Consider the following 25,748-nt stretch of genomic DNA (forward strand, 5'->3'; position numbering starts at 1 on the left):
TCTTCTTTTTTAATTAAAATTAATGATTAAAAACCAAAGGTTGATTAATGACGATGATGAACATTGATTGATATAAAGGTGGAGTAGAGACCAGAGTTCATTAATGTCTCATGTCCATTCAGACACAGGAGACACAGCACACAGTAAAACACAGCTTAACAAATAATATTCACTTCCATCAGTCCAGGATTATCCAGATACACGTTAGCATCAAAACCCACATGTTAGGAGATTATTTCACTACTTCTAAGATAAAACATATTCTGACATGAAATCACAGTCAGTGATTCATCTGTGAACCAAAGAGAATCCACCATCAACATTTAAAGCAGAGTTGAAGCTGCTGTCACTTTAAAGACTCTCCTTCCTTCCTACAGAGACACTGAGGAACCAGACAAGACTGTAAATCCAGGATAGAGAGGTTGAGTGAATGTGGTGTTGAAGGTGTGGAGGTGGATCAGTTTGTTAGAGGAGACTCTGTAGAAGGACAGAGTTCCAGCAGGACAGTCCACATACACTGAGACTCTGTGAGAGACAGAGGACGAGGAGATGGATGTTTTTCTGTTATTGTGCCAGACATAGTAACCACCATTAGAGCAGATCAGACTCCAGGACTGATCATTTAATCCAAATACACTGTTCTTTATTTTTCCTCTTCCACTGATTCCTCTGTAACTCACTGATATATAAACCCATCCTCTCCACTCAACCTCCCAGTAACATCGACCAGTCACAACATTTCTACACAGCAGCTGATTATAGTTAAATCTGTCTGGATGATCAGGATATGGCTGCTCCTCCTTCACACGTGTCACCTTCCTGTTGTTGTCAGATAGTTTGAGGTTTCTATTGACTGAGTTTGTGTCGACTTCAAGTTGACAGAAATCTGATGGAGAGAAAAAGACACAACACAGCTGCAGTTTATCATGTGACACATCTGATGGATTTATTCTTTCTTTACTCACTGATCTGTTGTTCATTCATAGAAAGTTTAATGGTGATACTTTAGATCAGGATTCTCTTGTCAGTGATGATTAAATGAATAAATACCACAACTATCAGCTTTGATTTTAAACTGACAGTTTGTCATCATTAGTCAAACTTACACTTCCTCAGACCAGATTTTAACCACTGCTCTCCACCGTGGTCCATCCTGGAGGAACAAACACACAAACAATGATTTTCATCCAACATCAGTCCCTGAATATATATATTTTTGTATTATTTTTTCAGCCATCCATTCAACTATAGTTGATGGTCACTGTTCAGTTCAATTCAGTTTTATTTATATAGTGCCACTAACAATACAAATTGTCTCAAGATGCTTTACAAAAACTGTCCTGAAACATCCAGAGCAGCCTGAAGGAAAAACTTCCTTTTAAAGGTGAGTTTACCTGAGTAAGGAAAACGAATTTGATTGGCCGTTATCGAGAAGGAGGGATGTTCAATCTTTGAGGCGGGAGATAGTGTCGAAAGGAATTTGATTGGATGTTGTCCAGCTCGGCTAAGTGATGGACCACTAGGATCTGGATGAGAGTGAAGGAGGGACAGTGGGGAGTTTTGTATGGGTGGTGGTGGACGAGTCTCCTCCATCGCACCCCTCGTACTTGGAAGAAGGTCAAGAATTCCAGTATTTTGAGGAAGATGATGTTTGTCCCCGTGACCACTGGGATGTTGGACAGGTACGAGTGGACAACTGGAGGACGACGTACCTGAGAGTGTCCAGTCTCCAGAGTGGATCCTCCAGTCCAGCAGACAGCAGCTTCACTCCCTTGTCTCCTGGATGGTTGTAGCTCAGGTCCAGCTCTCTCAGATGGGAGGGGTTGGAGCTCAGAGCTGAGGCCAGAGAAGAACATCCTTCCTCTGTGATCAGACAACCTGACAGACTGGAGATAGAAACATATCAGAAACTCAAGAAGAAGAAGGAAAATCCTCCACATGTTGAACTTGTACACCAACATGAACCTAAATCAGGATTTAACTGATCAACAAGCAGCTGTATCCTGACCTGAGAGTTTCCAGTTTACAGTGAGGACTCTCCAGTCCAGCAGACAGCAGCTTCACTCCTGAATCCTGCAGGTTGTTGTTACTCAGGTCCAGCTCTCTCAGACTGGAGGACTGGGAGCTGAGAACTGAGGACAGAGCTTCACAGCTTCTCTCTGAGAGGTTACAACTGCTCAGCCTGAAGAAGAATCAACATCAAATGTTTTATTTGTCATTTACTAAATGAATCATGTTTCAAATAGTTCCTAAATCCACCTACAGAGCTTTGTTGGAGGCTTTGATCACTGGCAGCAGCCTCAGAAGAGCCTCCTCTGAATCAGAGTATTTCTTCAGGTCAAACTCATTCAGATCTTCTCCTGATGACAGTAAGATGAAGCCCAGAGCTGAACTCTGAGCAGGAGACAGTTTATCTGTGGAGAGACTTCCTGATCTCAGGGACTGTTGGATCTCCTCCACTAGAGAACCATCATTCAGTTCATTCAGACAGTGGAACAGATTGATGCTTCTCTCTGCAGACACATTCTTCCTGATCTTCTTCTTGATGTACTGGACCGTTTCCTGATTGGTCTGTGATCTACTTCCTGTCTGTGTCAGCAGGCCTCGTAGGAGAGTCTGATTGGTCTGCAGTGAAAGACCCAGGAGGAAGCGGAGGAACAAGTCCAGGTGTCCATTTGGACTCTGTAAGGCCTTGTCCACAGCACTCTGATGGAGACGTGGTAGTTCAGGTTTGTTTCTAGAGACTTTAGACCACAGAGATGTAGTTTGTTGTTCTTCCATCAGGTTGACTCTAGAGTTGATGAAGGTCAGATGGACATGAAGAGCAGCCAGAAACTCCTGAACGCTCAGATGGACGAAGCAGAACACCTTGTCCTGGTACAGGCCTCTCTCCTCTTTAAAGATCTGTGTGAACACTCCTGAGTACACTGAGGCTGCTCTGATATCGATGCCACACTCTGTCAGGTCTGATTCATAGAAGATCAGGTTTCCTTTCTGCAGCTGATCTAAAGCCAGTTTTCCCAGAGACTTAATCATCTTCCTGGTCTCTGGACTCCAGTGTGGATCTGTCTCAGCTCCTCCATCATACTTGACCTTCTTGACTTTGGCCTGAACCACCAGGAAGTGGATGTACATCTCAGTCAGGGTCTTGGGCAGCTCTCCTCCCTCTCTGGTTTCCAACACATCCTCCAGAACTGTAGCAGTGATCCAGCAGAAGACTGGGATGTGACACATGATGTGGAGGCTTCGTGATGTCTTGATGTGGGAGATGATCCTGCTGGCCTGCTCCTCATCTCTGAACCTCTTCCTGAAGTACTCCTCCTTCTGGGGGTCAGTGAACCCTCTGACCTCTGTCACCATGTCAACAAACTCAGGAGGGATCTGATTGGCTGCTGCAGGTCGTGTGGTTATCCAGAGGCGAGCAGAGGGAAGCAGTTTCCCCCTGATGAGGTTTGTCAGCAGCACATCCACTGAGGTGGACTCTGTAACATCAGTCAGGATCTCAGTCTTGTGGAAGTCCAGAGGAAGTCGACACTCATCCAGACCGTCAAAGATGAACACAACCTGGAAGTCTTCAAAGCTGCAGATTCCTGCTTCTTTGGTTTCAGTGAAGAAGTGATGAACAAGTTCCACCAAGCTGAACTTTCTCTCTTTCACCACATTCAGCTCTCTGAAAGTCAATGGAAATATGAAGAGGATGTCCTGGTTGGCTTTGTCTTCAGCCCAGTCCAGAGTGAACTTCTGTGTTAAGACTGTTTTCCCAATGCCAGCCACTCCCTTTGTCATCACTCTTCTGATTGGTCCATGTCTTCCAGGTGAGGCTTTAAAGAGGTCTTCTTGTCTGATGCTTGTTTCTGGTCTGTGTGGTTTCCTGGATGCTGTTTCAATCTGTCTGACCTCATGTTCATCATTGACCTCTGCAGTCCCTCCCTCTGTGATGTAGAGCTCTGTGTAGGTCTCATTCAGAAGGGTTGAGTTTCCAGCTTTAACAATCCCCTCAAACACACACTGGAACTTCTCCTTCAGACTAGATTTAACTTTACGTCCACACTCTGGAACAACAGTTCCTGAACAAACAAGAAATGTAATTAATCAGTGAACTCATTCATTTTAATAACATTTACATGTGACTGTTTTCAGTCCAGTAGAATTCATAGATGTGATCCAGATATTTGCATCATGTTAACATCAGAGTGTAGAAATGTAAACTTGTCCCATGTTTCCTCCATCTCCTCTTTCCATCCAGTTAAAGCTGTTAAATCCTCTTACTGCTCTGCAGACAGTCAGCCAGCTCCTCCTGCTTCATTCTCCTCAGGAAGTTCACTGTCATCTTCAGGAATAAATCTCTGCTGCTCCTCCTCTGCTCTTCATCCTCACCCTCCAACACCTCCTCATCCTCCCTCTGACTCTCTGAGCATTCTGGGTAATCTGGACTCACAACCTTCTGGATCTTCTTCAGCTCCTTCTTCATAAAACTGACCATGTTCTCCTCCAGCAGCTGGAACAGAATAATAATCTCCAGTCACGTTGATGTGAAAGGCTGCTTGTGGTCAGCATGCAACATGAAGACTTCTCCAAGCAGAATGGTAGTTTGTGCTTGTTGAGGTTAGCAGTAGCAGCTGTGATTGAACATTTCCTCACCATGAATATGGAGTCCAGGTCTTTGTGATGCTGCTGCTCAGACTGATGACTGGAAACCACTGAGATCTGCTGCTGAAGTCTGTGGAGAAACATCTTTCATTCAACCTCACTTCTTTAACAAACACACTTTGGTGATGATCATCATTTTATTGATGCCACAAACACAAGATGAGAACAACAAACGCTGCTCTGATGACTGAATGTGGTGTTTAACGGAGGAAACTAAACTACAGATAAACTCTGGACTAAAACATGACAGACTAATCAACACAACTGAATAATGATGAATAGATCTGTGTTCATTCTGACCCTGGATCAGCAGACTTCTGTCCATCTTTGAAGTTAATATGTCGACCCATAGACCCATAGTCACTCTTCATGGAAACAGCTGTGATTCCAGAGGGATCTGGTCTTTGCTGATGGATCCTGTTAAAACACAACCTGGATTAACATTCTGAGTAAATTCTTTCTGGATTCTTCAGTTTTAATGTTAAATGTTTTGATGTGAAGCCCTTTGTTTGTTCAGATAAATGCTGTTTGTCTCACCCTGGATCATCAGACTGGTGTCCATCTTTGAAGTAAACAGGTTTATTCATAGACCGGTCACTCTTCATGGACACACAGCTGTGTTCAGGAGAATCATGTTTCTGTTGAAGGATCCTCCTCCAAACACAGGATATAACATGTAAATACAATGTTTAATGTTGAATTCAAATAACAGGACAAGCTTCAGGAAACATGAAGGAGTATTTTCCAGCTCTAGATACTGTTCATAGTGTCGCTGAGGACCAGGTTTTGGATGAGGAGATTAGTTTCCAGTATGTAGTCTACTCCAGGGATTCTTTCCAGAAAGAAGACATGACTTTTAAGAATGGAACCAAGTCCACCTCTCATCAGATATGTGTCCTGCTTGACCTCCCTCTAACTACCACATCCTTCAGATACAATGAGGCTTTCTCCACATCAAACATGGCTGTGTCATGTGTTCTCCAGTGTCACCCACTGTGGTCAGTCTCTACATGGAGGAAGTGGAAAGCAGAGCATTGAGCTCCTTCAAGAGAACAACACCTGCTTCAGATATGTGGATGACACCTGGGTCCAAACCAAGAGCCAACAACTAGAAGCCTTCACAGAACAAATGAGTTGACACAGGAGGATGATAGAAACACCATCTGATGGATGAATGTGTCTTTATGTCTCCTGCTGCTAGAATGTGTTCAATACTTGATGAAGCATCAGTTTAGATTTCTTACCCTGGATCAGCAGACTGCTGTCCATGTTTGGAGTCAACAGGTGGAGCCTTAGACCGCTCAGTCTCCATGGACACAGCTGGATACAGGAGAGTCTTTGGTCTTCCTTTAAACACAGGACACACATTTTAACAAGCTGACATGTTCCTTAGAAACAGCTCTGAACCAGTCATCACATGCTACATTATAAAGGCTCTCTAAGAGACAACAATCAATCCTGGAAATGGAAGAATCATTTCTGTCAGTCACATCCTTCATAGTGATGCTGTGGGGCTGCTTCTCAGCATCATGCTATGGGAGACTGGTCAGAAGTGAAGGAAGGATGAATTCAGCCAAATACAGAGATGTCCTTGAAGAAAACCTGAGACTGGGACCATGGTTCACCTTTCAGCTCCACAATGAGCCCAAACAAAGAGACAAGACAACACTGGAGTGTCTTCACACTCTGCACTGACACTTAGACACTCAGAGCCAAACTGGAAGAGACCATTAGAACCATTTAAGATGAAACCTACAACACAGTAAAGTCTTCAGATAGTGAAGGCCTCTCAATACTTTCTACTCTGTTATATTTTAAAATGGTGGAAGTTTGGAATCTGTACATCCATGACATATTTACCTTAAATAGAAACTAATGAATTCAGAATGTTAGAATATAATAATTGTGTTTCATCTGTAAGTTTTCAGTGACTCACATCTGTTACAATCAAAATATTAACTTTAAAACCTTTAAATTGTCTTTACAGGGTCAAAATAACACATTTAAAATCCAACTTTAAATGAAATAAATATGAAGAAATGGTTATGACTCTGATATTTATCATTCTACTTCAAGTGTTTGATCTGAATTGATTTGATTTGATCCAAACTTTAAAATGATGGAAGTTTTCTTGGGACAGATGTTTATTTGTTCTAATGTGGATTCAGATTATTGTGGTTCCACAGCTGAACCAGAAAGTCCAGGTCCCATGTAACTAGTTTAAACTGGGGGGTGTTGTAGTAAAGTGGGACAGGGCCTGAGTTCGTCTGGAGCTACATGTGATAACTGATAATGATATAAAATAACTTGGCGGTGCCTCCAATAAATTCTAAGAAGTAAACAGAAAAGTTGTACTTCCCCTTTAACATAAAAGTTCTGTTAATCTGTTTATTTTAACTAAAATATCACTTTGGTAATTACCACACAGAAGGTTAAGTTCAAAAGGAAAATGATTTATTACGGTCATAAATGTGTAACTTGTTCACTGTTGACCTTATAATATTCAAACCTCTCAAATAATCCTCTGGTACCTTTAACTCCCAAATGATCTCGGATGAACCCGAATAGAATCTAGTCACAACGACCAACAAACTCAATGTCCACCAGCCCACACACACATTCACACCGGGCTTTTTATCTTAACCTAAATAAAACCGATGGCGATGGGGGGAAGGAGGCAATGGCAAGATGGCGCGTCAGCGGCACGGGAACGGCGCGAGCAGGAGCACGTGCAATGAACCAGCTCAAGTACAACGGCTACAGTTTCTCTCCCGGTCCTCACTCTCTCCCTCTTATGGCAAATATCCTGAATCACACAATTACGCTTAGTAACTAAGCTACAGGCTATGTCATGGCGAAAAACCCACAGTATTTATTACCGAAATTAGCAATTGCTAGCTGCAATGCTAAAGGCTAGCAGCAATTAGCGATTCAGCTCGGGTTTTTACACATTAAAAATAAACAACAGCACCTAGCACCTTAAAACACATGAATTTACCTCTGGCGGCTTCCGGAGTTCACCCACATCCACCACAGGACGACTCTCCGTCAGTCCTGGAAGTTTTCCCGCTGGTTTTCCCGCTGGACGCCCGGAAAAACGCAGCCTCTGCTGGTGCGAACCTGTCGCGCGCTTCGGTGACTCTAAGCTCCTCCCACCTGAAGCACGTGCGCACTGGATCGGATGATGTCGCACACAAAGATGAGAGAATAAACAGATGCTGCGCTACTTCACAACAAACGTGGTCTCTTGACTTTCTGCCGACAACCAAAATGATTAGATTTTTAAACTACACCCTTTTTATCTCTGACTCTTTTAACTGCACGTGAAACTACAGTTTTTTAACATGTTATAATCAACCATTTTTACACATATTTACCTTCATGAACTATTATTTATTACAACACAAACATTTTAACCTCTGTATATGAATGAATGAATGGATATAATAGCCACGGGGCTACAATGGTTTAACAGTGGTGACAATAAATCAGGTTGTGTCTTTATCTTTATTTCTTTATGGTTTTGATGATCATGTGACTTCCTGGATGTGTAGCAGCATTGATGAGAACACGTGACTCAACTAAATTGTCTTCACAAATAAACTCCTGAACCATAAGTTTTTAAAGGTTGTTTAAGATATTTGAGACTTGTCAAACTGTCTCTGGTTGACAGATTAAAGGTAAACTCTGGAATAATACCTGGTAGCATCTGATAGATATTTGAAATCAGCATCAGGAAACATTTGAGGTGTAAATGTACAACACAACATGATCAGAGTGATCCAGTTAAACATTTCCAGGTTTCTCACCTCAGGTCGACTTCCAGACACTTTCCAGATTCATGTGTTGAGAAGAAGCTGCTCGTTGTCCCTCATTAGTTGTAAAAACTCATCAGAGTGACTTTGAAACCAGTCTGACCTGTAGCAGAGACACAGGAGTTCATCAGCTTCAGTTCTTGTGTTAAAGTTTTGTTCAGTTCAAAGTCCCATCTGATCAGGAAGCACCTGGATGTGTTCTTGTCCCGGCTGCTTTAACCAGGACGGATCATGAGGTATCTAGTGTGAACTTTGTACTGCCAGGTATCCCAGAATGCATTTCATCAGGAAGAGTTTCTACTTGTCTAATGTGAACGTTGTGTACTTGTTGTTGGCCAACGCCCCCAGTCAGAGTCAGAGGAGACTGTTTCCTGGTTCCTTCCTCTTACCGGCCTCAGCTGATTGGATGATTCATGTGTTGGAGGCGTGGCTTTGATAAAGGCTGAAAGATAAAGATCTGAGCTCACCATCAGGTTTCACCTGTTTCACCAGTTTTACTCTTAGAAAAAAAAAAAAAAAGGTTGATGAGGTTGATGTCAGGTTGAGTTCACCTACTAATAGAATGAGAGTAACGCAGTTTTCCCTCCAAACTAACATCACTAGCCAATCAGAAGTAAGGTGGGGGGTGGGTCTTAGAATGGTGCATTCAGGACAACTTGGGAAAAAATTAACTCTGTGTTGTCAAACTGAGAAATCAGTGCTTCCAAAATAATAATAATAAAACAGCTGCTGCGTATATTTTAATGTTCACAAAAGGTGACAATAAACCAAACTTATTTTTGAGTTGGAATAAAGATGGATGGAGAGTAAATTTAAATTCATGAAGCTAGAAGAATTAAAACAGTAAAAATAATAATATTAACTAATATTACATGTTAGGATGTTAATTGTGTAAATCAGAGTTAGAATATTATCTACAGCTGTTTTTGTATAAACTGAAACAGACTACTACCAGGTTAACACAAGGTCGAGGTTGAGGTTTTATCTGTTCATGTTTCCTTTTATAAAACGGCTTCAACATTCACTCACCGGCCACTTTATTAGGTACACCTTCTGCGTCCTCTTTCATCCTCGGTGGAAGGACAACTCCAGGGACGGTTCTACAGACTCTGTAGGTTTGATGAAATGACACACACCTCCTGCACCGGCCTGGTGGGTGGGAGAGGAGGACGGAGAGGAGGACCTTTATTTATTATTATTAGTAGTAGTAGTATTGTAATAATAATAATAATAATAATAATAATAATAATATATTTGATTCAGGACACTCAAGGTCAATGTACAAAATTAAAATATAAAATAAAACTAATTTGAACTGAGCTCATAGAGCCTCCTGGTGGATCATTAGTTCAACAAGTTATTTATGAGCAGCTTCTCATTTACTCCACATCTCGTGGTGGTGGAGAAGATGTTAGTCTGGTGGAGGAGATGTTAGTCTGGAGGAGAAGATGTTAGTCTGGTGGAGGAGATGTTAGTCTGGTGGAGGAGATGTTAGTCTGGAGGAGAAGGGTCAAACCATTGGCTGCATCAAGCAAAGGAAACATCTAGAAACTACTAAACTGCTGGGTTAAGAACTTTATTAAAGACTGGAAGGACAGTGGAGAACCATGGACATTTTCAAGACAATGACTCGAACACACTGACTTCTTATTACCTAGTTTTCATCTTAATGTTTATTTAAGTTATTTAATAAACTCAGAAGTGACATCATGGCTTCTGTAGAGTTCCCTGAAGACCTAGTTTTAGGAGATGTAGTTTTAATTCCAAATTTACAAAACTTTGCCATCTTCCTTCAAACCGTCAAAATTAAACCTCACCGACCTCTGAGCTTAAGGGTTGCTGCAGTTTTTTTTCTGGAAGGTTAAAGTTGCAAATTCATTTAAATTTACAACCAGCAGCAACAACTGTCAACATCTGCTGGACTCTGTACTGATCTCTATGTTTAATCAAAATGAGTTAAAAATTGGAAGTGACATTATGGCATCTGCTGAGTTCCCTGAGGATTTAGGACATGTTGTCTTAACTTTAATATAACAAGAGTTTAACATTCAAAGCACTAATTGTAAGAGAATATAGCCATGTTGTTGTTGCTCTCAGTCAAATTAAACAGCTGAAGCACATACAGTCCATTCAATCATGTTCCAAACTCAACTCAAACACCAACTAAATTAGTTACCAAATATCAGAATTCACATGGCGCTTTGTCTCTGCTGCTACGTCTCTTTATAGAAGAAGATTCCTGACATGTACACCCAGTCCCTTTACATGAAAGTACCTTGAAGAGATACAACAGCAACTATAGACATCACTTCATCAAACAAAAGCTGTAACATTTCTCTCACCTTAGCTGAAAGCTTTATTTTACTGGTAATTCAGAAATGTGACATTGGCAAATGAACCAAATCCACTGGCCAGCTCTGCTACGCCTGAAAATGACATAAATAATATGAGAAATAAACCAAAACTGTATCGATCTAGAATAGATAAATAATAGTCAGTGATTATTTCCTAAAAATAACCATGGATATGAGCCAGCCTTTTGAACAGCTCCCATCAAAGAACCATGAATCCCATCATTACAGCAAATCCACACTGAAATGTGTTCCACTTACTTCCTGTGTTACATTAAAATCCTTCTGGTTGTTTCTAGAGATTTTATGTTGGAAGCATCAGAGCTACCATGAGCAGCAGGTGAATAGTCAAAATTACAGAGTTTACTGAACTTTAAACAGACACAAACTGACCAGTACAAGGCAAAACTCATCAGATTCCATATCACAGACCCTTATCATGTCACAGGTTGTTAAAACAGGATACTGACCTTCAATATCCAGATATATAGAACTACCTCACTAACTTCCCTTCATCCTGCTCCAGAGAATCACTGAAAGCATTCAAGAGCCTGGAAGGCTACAAACAGACTTCATGATGCACATCCAGCTTTTTAAATGTCACTGGAAGGAGAAGAGTCTCTTCGTCTCTATGTCCTCATAGATGAAATACTTAACCTCCAAGTTCTTTTTAGTGCCTTCACTCTTTCCATCTTCCTCTTGTTTGTTTTTATTGACGAGATATTAATTCAGTTTTTATCGGTGTAATATCATCCATTATTTCTCTAAAATGTTGAAGATATTGACTAAATTGTCACACAAGGACATTGAAGACAGATTAAAAACAGGCTGTGACCTGCTGCTCCCACAGAGTGAGTAAATCCAGCAATAAACCATCAGATGTCTCAGCTCTGAATGGTTACCCGTCTTTTAACTCATTTTACACCAGAAACATTTTTGGTCACTAAAGCAACGTTTAAAGAAACACATAAGTGAAATGTCAACTTCAAGTATGCACTATATGAAATAACCAGGTCAAGAGTTTGATTATGTGCTGCAGGAACTCAGAAGCTGACGACAATATCAGTATTAATGTTAAAGTGAGTCATATTCAAGAGTAACTTTGAATTAAAGGTTTCCACATTCAGTTTTGGAGGACAGACTGTGATAACTGGACAGAGATTTACACATCAGATTATTAGAGCTGGATTTCAAATGTAGAGTAAAAGCCGAATGAGATGCTTTTAAACAGCAGCAGAACAATAATATGACATGAATTAGTGTATATTTGAATCTTTTACTTCATCAAGTTGATTAAATTAGAAAAATCTACATACAACAATATGGTGTAATGCAGAAAGCATGAGGTAAATGGTGACCTGTATTTAATTTAACTACAACATTATATATCAACTGTCAAGTTACAGGTTCAAATTCATATTCATATACTTTTCCTTTTCAACATCAGGGAAAGAAAACATGACTGTTCATGAAGGCGGCCATTTTGGAAATGTCTGACATAATCTTGTGACTGCAGAGCCTGGATAGATCCACCAGGGGGCAGAAGACCAGGAACAGACTGTTCGGAGCAGGTTTTAGGTTTTGATGATGTGAGTGGAGCAGACACAGATCTGATATAGATCCACTACAGAAAAACGTGGTACAAAAACTTTTATAAACAACTTTTGAGTTTAACGTGCAGCTGCTAAAATGTGAAGTTTTGCAGAAAGATTCATTTGGTATTTTCTGACAGAAAAACAGTTGAGAAACTGAACAGGACACTAACATGTCCAGGGTCTTTGTGTTCATAGAAAAGGAACAGGAATTTAAAATACGATATATATATATGTACACAGTATATCACATGGATCATATGTTGATGTAACTGAACATGTTAAAAAACAACAAACAATGAGGAGCAGCTCCTCACATGTCCTCGCTCCCTCTGTCCGACCTCATAGACTTCAGCTCCTGCTGGGTGGTGGTCTGAGCTCCAGAGGAGGACTTTGAGTCCTCGACTGCGTCCCGTCTGCAGCACCCCCCGCAGGGCAGCGCCTCCACCAGGGCCTTCCTGAACATGGAGCTGGAGAAGACGTAGACGACGGGGTCCAGGGCCGAGTTCAGGAAGTTCAGCCCCAGAGAAACGATGGTGAGCTGGGTGAAGGTGTAGAAGGCGGAGCAGTCCCAGGGCCGGTACGAGCGGATCACCCACACCCCGATGGTGGTCACCGTGGTGGGGAGGAAGCACACCATGAACACGGCCACGATGGCGGCGCACATCCGCATCGCCTTGCGCACCTTGTTGGGTTTCCCCATCTGTCGGCCCCGGAGGAAGCTGGAGATCCGGACGGAGCAGAAGAGGAGCATGGCCATAGGGAGGATGAACTCCAGCACCGTCAGGATGCGGTGCATGCCCACCAGGATGATGATGGCGCGGGACGCCTCTTTGTAGGAGGTGAAGAAGAAGCACTGGGTGCGGTCGCCGCTGCCCTTGATGTGGTTGTAAGCCAGCATGGGAACCCGAGGACTGATCACCAGCATCCAGACAAACACAGACACGACGGCAGCCTGGCGCTTGGTCATACGGTTGAAGCGGTGATGAGGATGGACCACCTGGAACAACAGGACAGAGATGATCAGTACGGGGCTACTCCTCCTTCATGGGTTAAACTCTGATGTTCCAACAACGTTCCAACATCTGCACCATCTGCGGGTCTGCCGCCATCATATTTGGAACATTTCTAACATTTCTCCTAGTTTTATTTTCAACATAAATTACATTCTTTTGCTTCCAAAATTAGCAAATTCCATGAAAGAGGCCATTTTCATGGTGGAAACATTAAAGGAATCAGCTGCTCAACGTACGGAGACCAAAAACTGAGCTAAAAGTGATTTATTTATTAACTGAACCAGACATTCATCAGGTCCTCGAAGTCAGAACCTTCTATCCTTTATTTACTGATTTATTTGGATGAATCCTGATGAAGATGACCCACTATAGAAGACAACATGTAAGATATATTTGGTAAATATTATAAAGGTTTTAATTATTAGAATTACTAATTACCTCTGCACCAGTAGGTTAAATTTGATAAAATCAGGAAAATCAATGAAGTAAAGATTCACATTGAAACAACAGTAACAACATTAGTGACATTCTTAACCTTTACAAAGATCTACCTGAAAGAAACTAGAAAATCTAGACAGCCATTTTGGAAATGGCTGCCAAAAGCTAGTGACTTCAGAGCCTGGATGAATCCCGCAGGGGACAGAGTTCAGTAATGATGATATAGAAACTCCTGTATTGAGGGTTAAGTGACAATGTTTTGATGTGTGGATTAAAAAGTCAGAAATTAACCATCACAGTGACACACTGCGTCCTGTCCTCACCTTGAAGTAGCGGTAAATCGCCACCACGGTCATGAGTGCGATGCTGGCCGAGCGGTTGGAAAACATCAGGAAGAGGTTGACCCGGCACAAGCCGTCTCCAAACACCCAGTGTCCCCTGAGCAAAGCATCGATCCTGAGAGGAAGGCTGACCAGGGCCATGAAGTCTGCGATCACCAGGTTGAAGAGGAACAAGGTGTTGGGGTTCCACGTCTTCAGCTTGAACCAGAAGATCCACAGGGCCACCATGTTCCCCAGGAGCCCCAGGACCACGTCGATGGTGAGGACGGGGGGCAGGATCACGCCCTCCAGCTGGATACCCACTGGGGGGCAGCCCCCACCACGACCGCCCCCTCCAGGAGGAAGGGTGGTGAGGTTTATATTTGAGGTGAAGTTGGTCTCTGAGAGCATCGTGGCTAAAGGCCCTGAGAGAGGATTATGTTTAGTATAAATAGTTGTGGGTTTGTGGTTGGAGGAGAAGGGGAAGCACGAGATGACCACACCAACAGAAAGATTCAAGATCAGGAAATATGCTGCTTCCGCTTTTCACCTTCTTCTTTTTTATGTCGGTGAAATCTGTGTTAACAAAAAATAAATAAATAAAAAAACAGCCACTGTTCAGTTTGTTCATAAATCAGAGCAAATGAAAGAGAAAAAAGAGAAAACTACAGAATTTATTCATTTATTAAAGTGTATTTAAAGATTCTAAGAATGAGAAACATCATTCACTCATTCATAAATTAATAAATAAAAAAAAATAAAAGAACATTGATAAATCTGAACATTTTACAACTGGATCTGGTTTAAAAAACAGAAAAAAAAGACAAATGGAACATTTAAAGTGATCTTTCACCACATATAAAGGAAATATATATTTACATAAGTAACCTAGAGATGTAGATTTAGGTTTAGATTTAGGTTTAGATTAAGGTTTAGATCAGGACTCACCCGTTTCACGTCTCATTCATAAAGTGGTGGAGGAAGAACTGGGCGGATGTTGAACCTCTGTTGGTGTATTTATGTCAGGAAATGTTCCTGTGGTTGACATCACGTCAGTCACTGGTATGTTGCGTAAAAGAGAACATAACACAAAAAACAAATAAAGACATTTCTACAGACGTTTCTCAAATGGAGGGCTGGAAATAAATAAATAAAATAAATGTAGAAGAAGTCTGAACTATATTAGTTCTGCCACACATCTAACATTCAGATAAACTCATTATTCATTCATTTATTATTAATTTATTCGACATTCTACAGACTAATACCCTCTCTGGCCACTTTATTAGGTACACTAGTGGAGTCATTCTAAACTAAATAATGCCGAGTCAGAAAGGTGGTGATTCACCTGGAATTAAAATTGCCAAAATATTAGGAACACATGTCAGTTTAGTGGTTCTAATAAATAAAAACCTATTTGAATCATCATTTGTCTCAGTTACTAGAAACTGAAGCTGAACCAGAACCTTCATGTAGATTTAGAGCAGGACTTGATGTCACTAGTGTACCTAAAGAAGTGATACGTGATTACAGGTTGATTCAAAAACGTACATATTCATATTGAATATCAGTAACGACATAGATTAGGTTCTTAACGCCACCTTTCTTTTTAGATTGTCAAACATTTCTCTGGAAAACAAACCAGAAATTTCATGAAGGCGGCCATTTTGGAAATGGCTGCCAAAACGTAGTGACTGCAGAGCCTAAATGAATCCACCAGGGGGCAGAAGATCAGTTTTTAAGAAGAGTTCTGATGACGATAGTGGAGCAGATAATCATGGATCAAATAAGATATATTTGGTGTTAGAGGGTTCTCAGAGGTTCCTTTAACAAGATTATTTTAACATTTCCTTCATCGAAGGTAAATCACCTTCCGTCAGTTGTATTTTGTTGGAGAAGCAGAAATATCACAGATCCTCAGATCATGTTTTTTCCTTTTAATAATTGGATCCTCATTAACAGCCAGTAACAGCATCGACTGTTCTTCCTTCCAACTCCTTTATCAGTCATTTAACAGACATTACACTCAAATTTCATCCCATACTTCAGTACTACCTTAGATAATGTAATATTAATGCACTTCCGAAAAGGGTATACACTGACTACAATTACACCATATCAAATATGTTAATCTTTATTACATTCATGAGCACACACCTGTATTAAACCTGTTCTCACTCTCTGATGCACTTCTGGTTAAGTTGAGTGAAATGGGAGCGTAATCTTTCAAACAATAGTGATTATATTTCTTAGTAAATTAGATAATAAAAAAAAAATAGATAGACCTTCGTCTCACCGACCTCTGAAGATGCTAAAATGGTTTTGATGAACTAGTTGTGAACCAGTGAATCAACGCCGGTTTGTTTCTGGGTCAAACGTTTCCTGTTGCGTCAGAGTTCAGGTACGAGAGGAAAAAGTGTGACAGACACCAGCGTTTTGAAACATTTTCCTTTCTGGGGACAAAGCTTTTCATGAATGAGGAAGTTGTGAATTTACAAGATTACTGTTGTTTCTGTTACTCACCACTGACTCACAATGACACGAAAGATTTATTGAAGAAACAAATCAATTATTCAACATGAAGAAAACCCACCAGGAACTACTGTGTTTAGGCCATAACTGAAAAGTCTTTCTGCAGTTACCCAGGAAATAGTTTATGTAATATATATAAAATAACTGGATTAGAGAAGAGACCAAGTTTAGACTGAGATCAGGAGATTTCTGAGCATCATCAATAATTACCTGGAGAACCTGCTGTAAACTCTGCCCCCTGGTGGATTCATCCAGGCTCTGCAGTCACTTCATTTTAAAGAGGTTAAGAAAATCATTTATCTTATTACTGACATGTCAGTATGAACAGTTGCTGTGTTGAATCAACCCATAATTAATGTAAACTTTCATATATTATCTATCTATCTATCTATCTATCTATCTATCTATCTATCTATCTATCTATGTTAATTTTGAAAAATGTAATGATAAAATTTAAGTTATTATTCATATTTGAATATAAATATTTTCTGTACTGAGTCATAGGTTTATACATTTATACTTTATTATGTTAGAATAAAATCATATTGTGGGTCAAATATGAGACATTTGTGTGTGAGGAGTAGCACAAACATTTACTGATAAACTGCAGTAAATAGAAATAACAGTAAGTATAATATACCAGTACCACATTTAACCACTGGGTGGTGACATTTCACCTATTTTACATGCGAGGCCACGCCCCCAACCAATCTGGTTGATTCAGATCTTGATCAGTTCCCAACAGAGAGACTCCAGAACAACTTGACTTCAGCATGAGAACTAGAACATGTCGGTTTGTGCAGCAGGATGGAGAGTTTTATTTATTTTATTTATTCATTTTTACTGAAGCGTCTTCACTTCTGATGTTTTAAAGCTGACTGATCTTCAGCCACTGCGGAACATCCGAAGACGTCTAAGCTCCTCTGAGTTTTCCAGTTTCCTGAACCGTGTGAATGTGCTTAGCTCGGAGACAGAGGCAGAGACAGACAGAGACAGAGGCAGAGACAGAGACAGAGACAGGCTATGAGCTGGATTAGTGAGGAGGTAAAGCGCGTCTCTCTCTCTGAGTCGAGGCGGATTTCCATCCCTCTGTCCGGTCACTCACAGCGACCTGGTTTGAACCGCCTCATCTCCTCCTCCTCGCGCTCGCATGCGGCTTTTTCTGTGATTTATTCTCATTTTTATTATTTATTTCTTTTTTATTTGGGGCTCAGACCGTCGTGTGATGCCGTTCCTCCCTCAGGACGCAGAGCGGCTGGATGGGCTGTCTCTCCTCTACTGGTGAGCTCTGCTCCTCCCCTTTCCTTCCTCCCTTCACTCATTCCTTCCTTCCTTTCCTCCTTTTGTTTTAAAGAAAAAGAAGGTTTTGTTTCCCTCCTCGTCGTCGTGTTGTCGGAGCTGATTCCTCAGACTTAAAGTCCACATGCGTGTTCACAGTTTTGGGTCATGACAGAGATGATTTAAAGGAACATACCAGCGTTTTAACAGCCGTCGCTCCACGTGTATTTTAGTCGCTATCTTGATATAAATTCTGCTGATGTAAAGTTAAAAAATAATAATAATGTGGATGTGAAGTTTTTAAACTGTGCTGAAAAACGAACCGCTTCGTTTCTTATCTTTCTTAATTAAATGGAAATCGGAGCAGATACAGATGATTTTTGTGATAAATCACTGAATCATCCAGTAACGAAAAGTTTCCAGTTTGACTCTTAACCCTTTAAACGCCGTATTTGATACTATTGATAAATTCAAAGTGTCTGAACACTGGACGTTGTGTTTTTGTCCGGGAGACCTTCATGACGTCACAGAGGTATAACTAACTTCGTTTCCTCCAAACAGCCTCTCCCTTCCTGGGTCTCCCCGGTCTTACTTCATGACCAAAGCAGCTTTTTCCAGAAAGTGAAACTTCCCAGTTTCCACCGAGTCTCCGGTTCTCTGACCTCTTAGAGCTCTAGAGCCGTTCAATAATCCATCACAGACCAAACAGTTCTACATCTTTACTTTTAGACTCGGTCTGATATCTCTCCATCTGGATTTCATTGTGATCTAGGAAGATAAAACCTCTCTGCCTCAGCTGGTTCTACAATGATCTGACCGGTAGATGTTTGTTGGATCCAGATAAACTTAAAAGCTGACCTCTAGGACAGATGGATTCATAGACAGAGTCACTGTTGGACTCAGTAATGAAAACAAGCTGTAGATGAATCCGTGAAGATACTTTCAGCCTCAGACCTGGATCTGGAAACGTTCTGATTGGAGGGTTTAAGGTTTTAGGAAGTGTCCATGACACGGTCCCTTCACCATGACGCTGTTGTTAACTGCTAGCGCTACCTGCGTTACCTGTCCCCTGACTCTCCTAAATGCTACAACTTCAGTTCATGTATATATCATATCAATGATAAGTAGTTGATCCATGTGGAAAATATCAAAGAACAGTAAAGACAAATATTCATTGTGGATGAAAAAACTATTATGAAACGAGAAGATAATACAAGCGTTTGTCCTGAGTATGAATCAGATTCTCACGAGGGGTCGATGGCTACGGCCCTAAAACTCTTCCCTGGAAACCTGTTGTCAATAATCTGATTCTACCGATAATTACTTCATAGCTTAGATATTATTTTGGATTAAAATCATGTTGAAATGTTGTGGATCAAATATGACACAGCAGTTTTATTTTTATTTAATTAAACTTGTTACTTAAAAGACTCAAATATGATTTGTTCCATATTAGAGTCATTTTTTAGGTATTTATATGATTTTTTTCTGTTCAACCTAATGTTGCACAACTTGGTAACTTTAGTTGCAACACAATTAAATGATCATAATAACTGATATTACACAGTATATATTTACCAAGTTATAGAAGAAATTGAGAGGTAGACTTTTTAAAATTCCATCTTTGTCTTTTCTTCCAAATCCAATATAAAATAGAAAAGGAAAAGAATAAATAATCTATTTAATACATTTTTAATAATAAAAAATAATTTTGTTGTCTCAAAATAAAAATAAAAATCTTGTTTTATCTTTAATTTTTTTCCAGAACAGTCATGAAAAATATTTCTTCAAATAACAGTTGGATTTAAATTCTGCTAAATCCTGTTTATTTGTTTTAAGGTGTTTTAAAGTTTAAACATGAAAAAAATCATGTAAAAATGTGAGAAGCTGCAGGATGATCTGGTTTATTCTGACTGAGGTGGCGAGAACACAAGAGACACATATGATCCTTTAACGCATGTTTCATTAAGAGCAGTGAATGTGTTGATGATTTCCTCCTGTGGACGTGGTGAAATCTGATCCCGTCTGACCTGAAGCTTCCGGTGGCCGCTGATAATCTGCCACTGGTCTGGAAACATCTGCTGCGTTTTACTGCAGGACGTCTCCTCTCTCGTCTTTATTCGACTGTGGAGCGTTCGGGGGGAGACAGGACCAGATTAAATATTCAAACAGCAGACAGTAATCCTCAGACGCTGCAGCGTTCTCACACACAATGACTCAGCTGGAGCCTCAGCCGGTGTTTATCAGGTCTGCATCACACAACAACTCGTCCTCTTTCGGTTTGACCCGACCTTCCTGCTGCTCTCTGCAGCTCCAGCCTTCAAACAGTCAGTGACAACAGAAAATCTACAGCATCTGCTCTGCAGTAGACGCCACAAAACATTCTCTTATTCCAAGATAAAAAGTCAATTAACTTCATAAGTTTTTCCTGAATCACACTCTGTAGAAAACGATGCGACCTTGGAACCAGAGAGGAGGTTCAGGTTTGCTGCGTAGCTCCTTTTATGTCCGTTTATTTCTTTAAGCATGGAATTAATATCCTGTCATAACGCTGAACTCGAGAAACCGTTTGAAAGTCTGATAAAAAATATTCAAATCTCTGTAAAACCTGATTAGTTTGAAAGCTGAGCTTCAGGAGCTGAATGTTGCTCACAAACTGAAACCAGTTTATTTAGAAGCAGAGTTTTCCTTTAGGGAACTGAAGCAGGACCAAACGTCAGCAGCTCATCTCGTCTCTTTGAATAATGCCATAAAACACTGTTTGTGTGTTAATCTCTGCAGATAGATGGTTTGTGAGTGCGGCAGCTCAGAGTCAGTCCTGGAAACTGAACCAAAGCCTCGGTTCAAACTGTGCATGGGGGCGCTGGCTGACGTTAAGGACCAGTGGCAGGTTAATGCAGATTACCAGGCATTAAGTGATCAGTTTAATTGTTCCCTCGTGTCCCGGCCGGTGGCCTCGCTGCACACTGTCGTCTGTTTGAGGGGAGGATACTCACAGGTAAAAGCTCGTTAACGCTGATGAAGAAACTTAATGAAGAGCTTTACTGAGCAGCAGAGAAACGAGTCGGATGATGGTTCATGAAGAAGCCGCTGATCTGGGAAAACAGAAAACTAAAGTTAGCTCGAAAGGCTAATTCAGACGACACGTATCCGACAAACATCACCTCAGAGGACTGGAACTATTAGAATAGGACTAAATCCACTGGGGAAGAAGGTTCTGGGTTCTAATCCTGGGTTCTGGGTGGAGTGATGTTCTCCCTGTGTCTACGTGGGTTCTCTCCGGGTCCAAAGACACAAAAACATGCTCCTTAAGGTCATCGGTTCTAAATGAATGTGGACCTGTCCAGGGTCCAGACAACGCCTCTTGTCCTGTGACAGCTGTGATAGGCTCCACCCCCCCATGACCCTCCACAGGTCAAGGGGCTACAGAAAATGAAATAATTACTTAATTACATCCACAGGGGTTGTTTCTCTCTAGTTCTCTAAGAGCTCCTGGTGCTATTACAACAAAACAAGCCCCTCCCCCAGGAGGTGACACCTGTGAAGGTTCTCAGTCTCCAGGTCATAGTAAACCAAGTCTGTAGCTTCCTCAGTTCCTCAAGAGACTGGAGGGAAGTTTGAGAGTTTTTATTTATTTCTATTTCTGATAGTTTCCAGTCTTCCAGGATTAATCAGTTAATTAAACCAGAGGATGGAAAGAACAAGAAGATGCTGCAGAGATCAGCAGATTTCCATCCATCCAGTTTCACCTGGTAGCAACACGTTTCAAACCAGTCCAGATTCATGATCCCTCCAGAGAAGTCCTGGTCCACCTCCTGGTCTCCTCTGAGCCGGTCAGACCTGGTAAACGTCCAGAAACGAAGGCGTCCAGGAGGAACCTTGACCCGATGCCTGAAAGCTCCTCAACTGGATCAAACGTTTAATGTGATGGACTAAAAGTGTCTTGAGCTGCTGTTCCTGACTGAACTGCAGTAAAGACGGAGCCTCCAGTTTAAGGGTCGATCTACGTTATAAACTTTAAACTAAATCCACGGTCATGAACTCTCTACAAAACGTCTTCTCAGAAATCTGGATCACGATGAGCTCTCAGTCACTGTTAGCGCAGTGTTAGCATGTTAGCATCCGGTTGTTTTCAGACGTTTGAAAACCAACATCACGACTCCTTTTCTTAACTCTGTTGTTGTTGTTGTTGTTTGCTGGAGGTGTGACTTGTGTAGCAGGGCTTCTCTCCTCTACAGATCTCTGTGGATTCTAGACGTCCATCAGAAAGATGATCTCACAAACTGCAGCTCCGTCAAAGGACATAATGAATCTGCTGGTCCACAGATGTTAGTCTAGACATTAGCTAATTATGTCCAGCTGGGCAGAGAACAACAAATAGGATTTAGTTTGTTTGTTAACGGGGATGGAGTTACACAACCAGATCAGCTGGATTACTTCACTGTCATTGTGTTGCATTGTGCACAGAGTTCACTAATGAACTGTTTGTGCTCTCTAAGGTCGTCTGAGGATTTTTTTTATGTGCGTGTTCAGATTCTTTTGAGCCTCTAATTCCAAATGAATCGTGTTTGGTTCCTGAGTTTCTGAGACGTCTGATCCTTGTCATCTGCCCCCTGCTGGTCTCATCCAGGCTCTGCAGTCACTAGCTTTTGGCAGCCATTTCCAAAATGGCCGACTTCATGGATTGTTAAGTTTCTTTCAGGTAGAATATCACTAATGTTGTTACTGTTGTTTCAGTGTGAATATTCATTGATTTCCCTGATTTTATTAAGCACATTATTTTAAATATTATTAAATTTAACCGACTTTCTTGGTGATTAATGTCTAATAATTAACATGTCTAATAATTAACCTGTGTAATATTTACCAGATATCTTATATGTTGACTTCTATAGTGGATCATCCTCATCAGGATTCTTCTCCAAATAAATCAGCATTTATTCGTAGCCAGGATCAGAGTGTTTGTTTCTACCTGATTCCTTTTCGCTCAGTTTTTGGTCTCCACCGACTCCTCGGTGAAACATCTGCAGCTGATTCTTTTAATGTTTCCACCAGCTGGTTTACTGACAAACATTTGTTCATTTGGTTTGTGGTGAAGCTGATGACCTTCATCTAGAAGAATTTTATCTTTTCTCACATTTTTCTTGAAATTCTTAAGACAGACGAAGGTTTTTTCCACTTTTCCAGTTTGACTTTTTCAGAGCTGAAACTGACAAAGATGATCAGCTCAGTTCCCGATGGAGAGAGACTCCAGATAAAGTAAAACATTTGTGGACGGAGGAAGTTTGAACGGTTCTGAAACGAGTTGAGGTGGAGTCAGGACCAGGACGTCTTCACCTGGGACGTGAACCTCAGGAGGGAACACGTGATGACGTGTTCACCGTTGGTTAATTAAGGAAACATGGTGAGAACATCACCCTGGAACAGAACCGAAGTTAAGTCTCTCTGAATCTGCCGTCTCTACACAAACTCTCTCCCTCTGAGACGTAAGCGTCTGAACTAGCTGAGCTCTCAGTGACGCTGAGCCGAGGACCAGCAGACAGCAGCATCATGTCGACCCCCCCCTGAAGACTGTCTCTGTCTCTAATCTGGACGTCTCCAACCTCTCAGGACTCTCCAGGGTCTCGTCGTTTGTTTGTGATGTTCCTTTGATTATTTATAATCCTTGTTTGTTGGAGCCGGTTAACATCCAGGTCAGTGCACGGTTCAGGGACGGTGTCGTTTAGGACGAGGTAGATTTTATTGGTTGGATGTGGAGGGAGGGGGGAGGAAGGGGGAGGGAGGGGGGGAGACAATGACAAAATCCTGCCATGATTTGATTATTCTGAGCAGCAGAGCGCTGAGGAGCGGCAGAGAGGCTCGGGCTGTTGCAGGATGCTGACATGTTTGTGAGTCCGCCGTGTCTCTGTGTGTCTCCAGGACCATCATGGGCCCCCACGGCGTCAGCCGAGCCGTTCAGAGGCTTGAGTTCTGCGACTGCAAGAGGGGACTCGGTGAGCATCTTAGCCTCGACCTCCCCGACCTCTGGATCCACATTAATCGTCTTTAAGCTGTACGTTGTCACGTTTGTTTATGGCTCCGTTTAAATCTTCCAGCTGTTTGTCTCCTTCACAGGTGTTAAAATAATCGGAGGCTACAGGGAGATGACGGGAGAAGACTTTGGTATCTACATCAAACGTGTGATATCTGGAGGGCTGGCGGCTCTGGATGGTACCTGTTTCATTCTTCTTCTTCTTCTTCTTCTTCTTGTCGTCCTCCTCTCACCTGTCGCTCTGTCCCTTCCAGGTCGGCTCAAGTCAGGTGACCTGATTTTGGACGTCAATAACATCAGCCTCATCGGGGTGACCAATGAGAGGTGAGTCTGAGTCTGATGCCTCCAATCAGAGACATTTATCTTTTTATCCTTTCTCTCTTTTATACTTTTTAATGTTTGATGTCTGTTTTTCAAACTCTGTCTTACGTTATTGGATGTTTTGAAAGACGCCTATAAATAATATATAAATAAATAATGTCTTATTATTTTTATTATTTAACTGGAAACCCCGCCCCTCGTGTGAGCCCCGCCCACATGGCTCAGAACTACTTCCCAGCTGATTAACTGTTAATCAGATGAAAAGTGAAGGTGGTGTCAGGATTTAAAGGCGTGTGATACCACTACATTTGGTATCGATCAGGGCCAGTGCTGCCGATACCAATACTGTTTAATAATTAAGAATAATTACGGTGGATGCGTCATCAGTCTGAATTTATGATGTTTTCGGTGTTTTACCTTTTGGATCATTAATCAGTTAAAAACCTGATCAAAAAAATCTTTTGGGCAAAGTTTAAAAGTAAATAGAAAATATTTTATTATCACAATAAAAGTTTTCATGACAAAATTATCACATGAGAAGAGAGAAACTTAAGCATTGGTCTCATTCCCAGCTTTACTATCGATATTACTGATATTTGGATGAATCCATCTATCAGGTGTGAGTGAGAAGAAGAATCAGTGAAGATCCTTCTAGAAACATCGACTTCTCCACTAATGATCAAGGATGAATAACTGTTGCAGCATCAAAAGGAGGTTGATGGTTGACATGTGTAGATTCATCAGTAATGTCAAAAAAACTTCTTATTGTTGTGTTTGAGAATGTAATTAAGTTAAAAGTTTCTGAAGTGAGAGAACACAGAGTTCAGACCCGACGTTAGAGGCAGAGGTTTTAATCCCAGGATTATATCTGAGCTGAGGTTGTATGAGGTGCTGATGATGCTTTAAACTGATGCTTTTTAATTATTTTAATTAGCAAACGGGTGAAGACAGACAGACGTATGTTTGTCAGCGGGATTAAAGACTTATCTAACATTTTAAATAGAGAAAAAATAGAGACATGTTAGACTGGAAAGTTTGGAGAAAATATGAGAACATTTCATCCATGTTTTGGACAAACTGTTTAACAAAAGTTAGTGGACTTCTTCTTCTTCTTCTTCTTCTTCTTCTTCGTCTTCTTCTTCTTCTTTATATATTTATACGAATCAAATAACCACTAGTTCCTCCTTGACTTCTCTTTCTGGTTTCATGGATTAAAGAGCCAAAGGGACATTTACTGGTTTAGGATCATTTTTAGGAAATATTTCAATTGAAAATCAGCTCTTTTTTATTTTTTTTTTTTTATTTTAGAATCTAAAACCAAACTTGAAATACTGAAAATTACAAAAAACTAATTTATACAGAAAAACAATTAGAATTAAAAAAGAAAAAACAACATATAAAAGT

The 25,748-nt window shown here is 41.0% G+C and overlaps 3 protein-coding genes across 4 annotated transcripts in view; 1 reads left to right on the top strand and 2 right to left on the bottom strand.

Annotated features, from left to right (window-relative positions):
• Positions 1 to 2: 2 nt before the first annotated feature.
• LOC125022378 (NLR family CARD domain-containing protein 3-like) lies at positions 3 to 8,647 on the bottom strand. Its single transcript, XM_047609004.1, has 11 exons — positions 8,460 to 8,647; positions 5,895 to 5,993; positions 5,188 to 5,304; positions 4,951 to 5,067; positions 4,642 to 4,720; positions 4,270 to 4,498; positions 2,264 to 4,067; positions 2,009 to 2,182; positions 1,713 to 1,886; positions 1,107 to 1,153; positions 3 to 886 (listed from the first exon to the last, which is right to left on the bottom strand). Exons 2-11 carry the CDS (start codon positions 5,960 to 5,962, stop codon positions 372 to 374), a joined length of 3,324 nt encoding a protein of 1,107 aa, XP_047464960.1. The 5' UTR covers positions 5,963 to 5,993; positions 8,460 to 8,647; the 3' UTR covers positions 3 to 371.
• A 3,804-nt stretch (positions 8,648 to 12,451) lies between these two features.
• Positions 12,452 to 15,179, bottom strand: LOC125022397 (hydroxycarboxylic acid receptor 2-like). Its single transcript, XM_047609031.1, has 3 exons — positions 15,131 to 15,179; positions 14,186 to 14,758; positions 12,452 to 13,408 (listed from the first exon to the last, which is right to left on the bottom strand). The coding sequence occupies exons 2-3, from the start codon at positions 14,591 to 14,593 to the stop codon at positions 12,722 to 12,724; spliced, it is 1,095 nt and encodes a 364-aa protein (XP_047464987.1). The 5' UTR covers positions 14,594 to 14,758; positions 15,131 to 15,179; the 3' UTR covers positions 12,452 to 12,721.
• Positions 15,180 to 17,513: 2,334 nt separating this feature from the next.
• Positions 17,514 to 25,748, top strand: part of stxbp4 (syntaxin binding protein 4) — a 38,611-nt gene continuing 30,376 nt past the window's right edge. Inside the window, exons 1-4 of one of the 2 annotated variants that reach the window (XM_047609016.1) lie at positions 17,514 to 17,995; positions 23,912 to 23,985; positions 24,107 to 24,202; positions 24,278 to 24,347. In XM_047609016.1, coding sequence (XP_047464972.1) covers positions 17,940 to 17,995; positions 23,912 to 23,985; positions 24,107 to 24,202; positions 24,278 to 24,347 — 296 coding nt within the window. In that variant the 5' untranslated portion in view covers positions 17,514 to 17,939. The remainder of the gene's footprint in view (positions 17,996 to 23,911; positions 23,986 to 24,106; positions 24,203 to 24,277; positions 24,348 to 25,748) is intronic. The other variant, XM_047609017.1, reaches the window with a different exon arrangement.

The sequence above is a fragment of the Mugil cephalus genome, chromosome 16, assembly GCF_022458985.1.
Source record: "Mugil cephalus isolate CIBA_MC_2020 chromosome 16, CIBA_Mcephalus_1.1, whole genome shotgun sequence".
NCBI lineage: Eukaryota > Metazoa > Chordata > Actinopteri > Mugiliformes > Mugilidae > Mugil > Mugil cephalus.

Bases quoted from the DNA above. Each gene is read 5' to 3' on its own strand.
- LOC125022378 (XM_047609004.1), bottom strand. From the start codon at position 5,962: ATGGAGACTGAGCGGTCTAAGGCTCCACCTGTTGACTCCAAACATGGA. The intron at 2,183-2,263 runs GTAGGTGGATTT...ATTCTTCTTCAG, and splicing joins AAAGCCTCCAACAAAGCTCT to GCTGAGCAGTTGTAACCTCT. The intron at 887-1,106 runs GTAAGTTTGACT...TCTCTCCATCAG, and splicing joins AAAATCTGGTCTGAGGAAGT to ATTTCTGTCAACTTGAAGTC.
- LOC125022397 (XM_047609031.1), bottom strand. From the start codon at position 14,593: ATGCTCTCAGAGACCAACTTCACCTCAAATATAAACCTCACCACCCTT. The intron at 13,409-14,185 runs GTGAGGACAGGA...CTGTTGTTCCAG, and splicing joins CGATTTACCGCTACTTCAAG to GTGGTCCATCCTCATCACCG.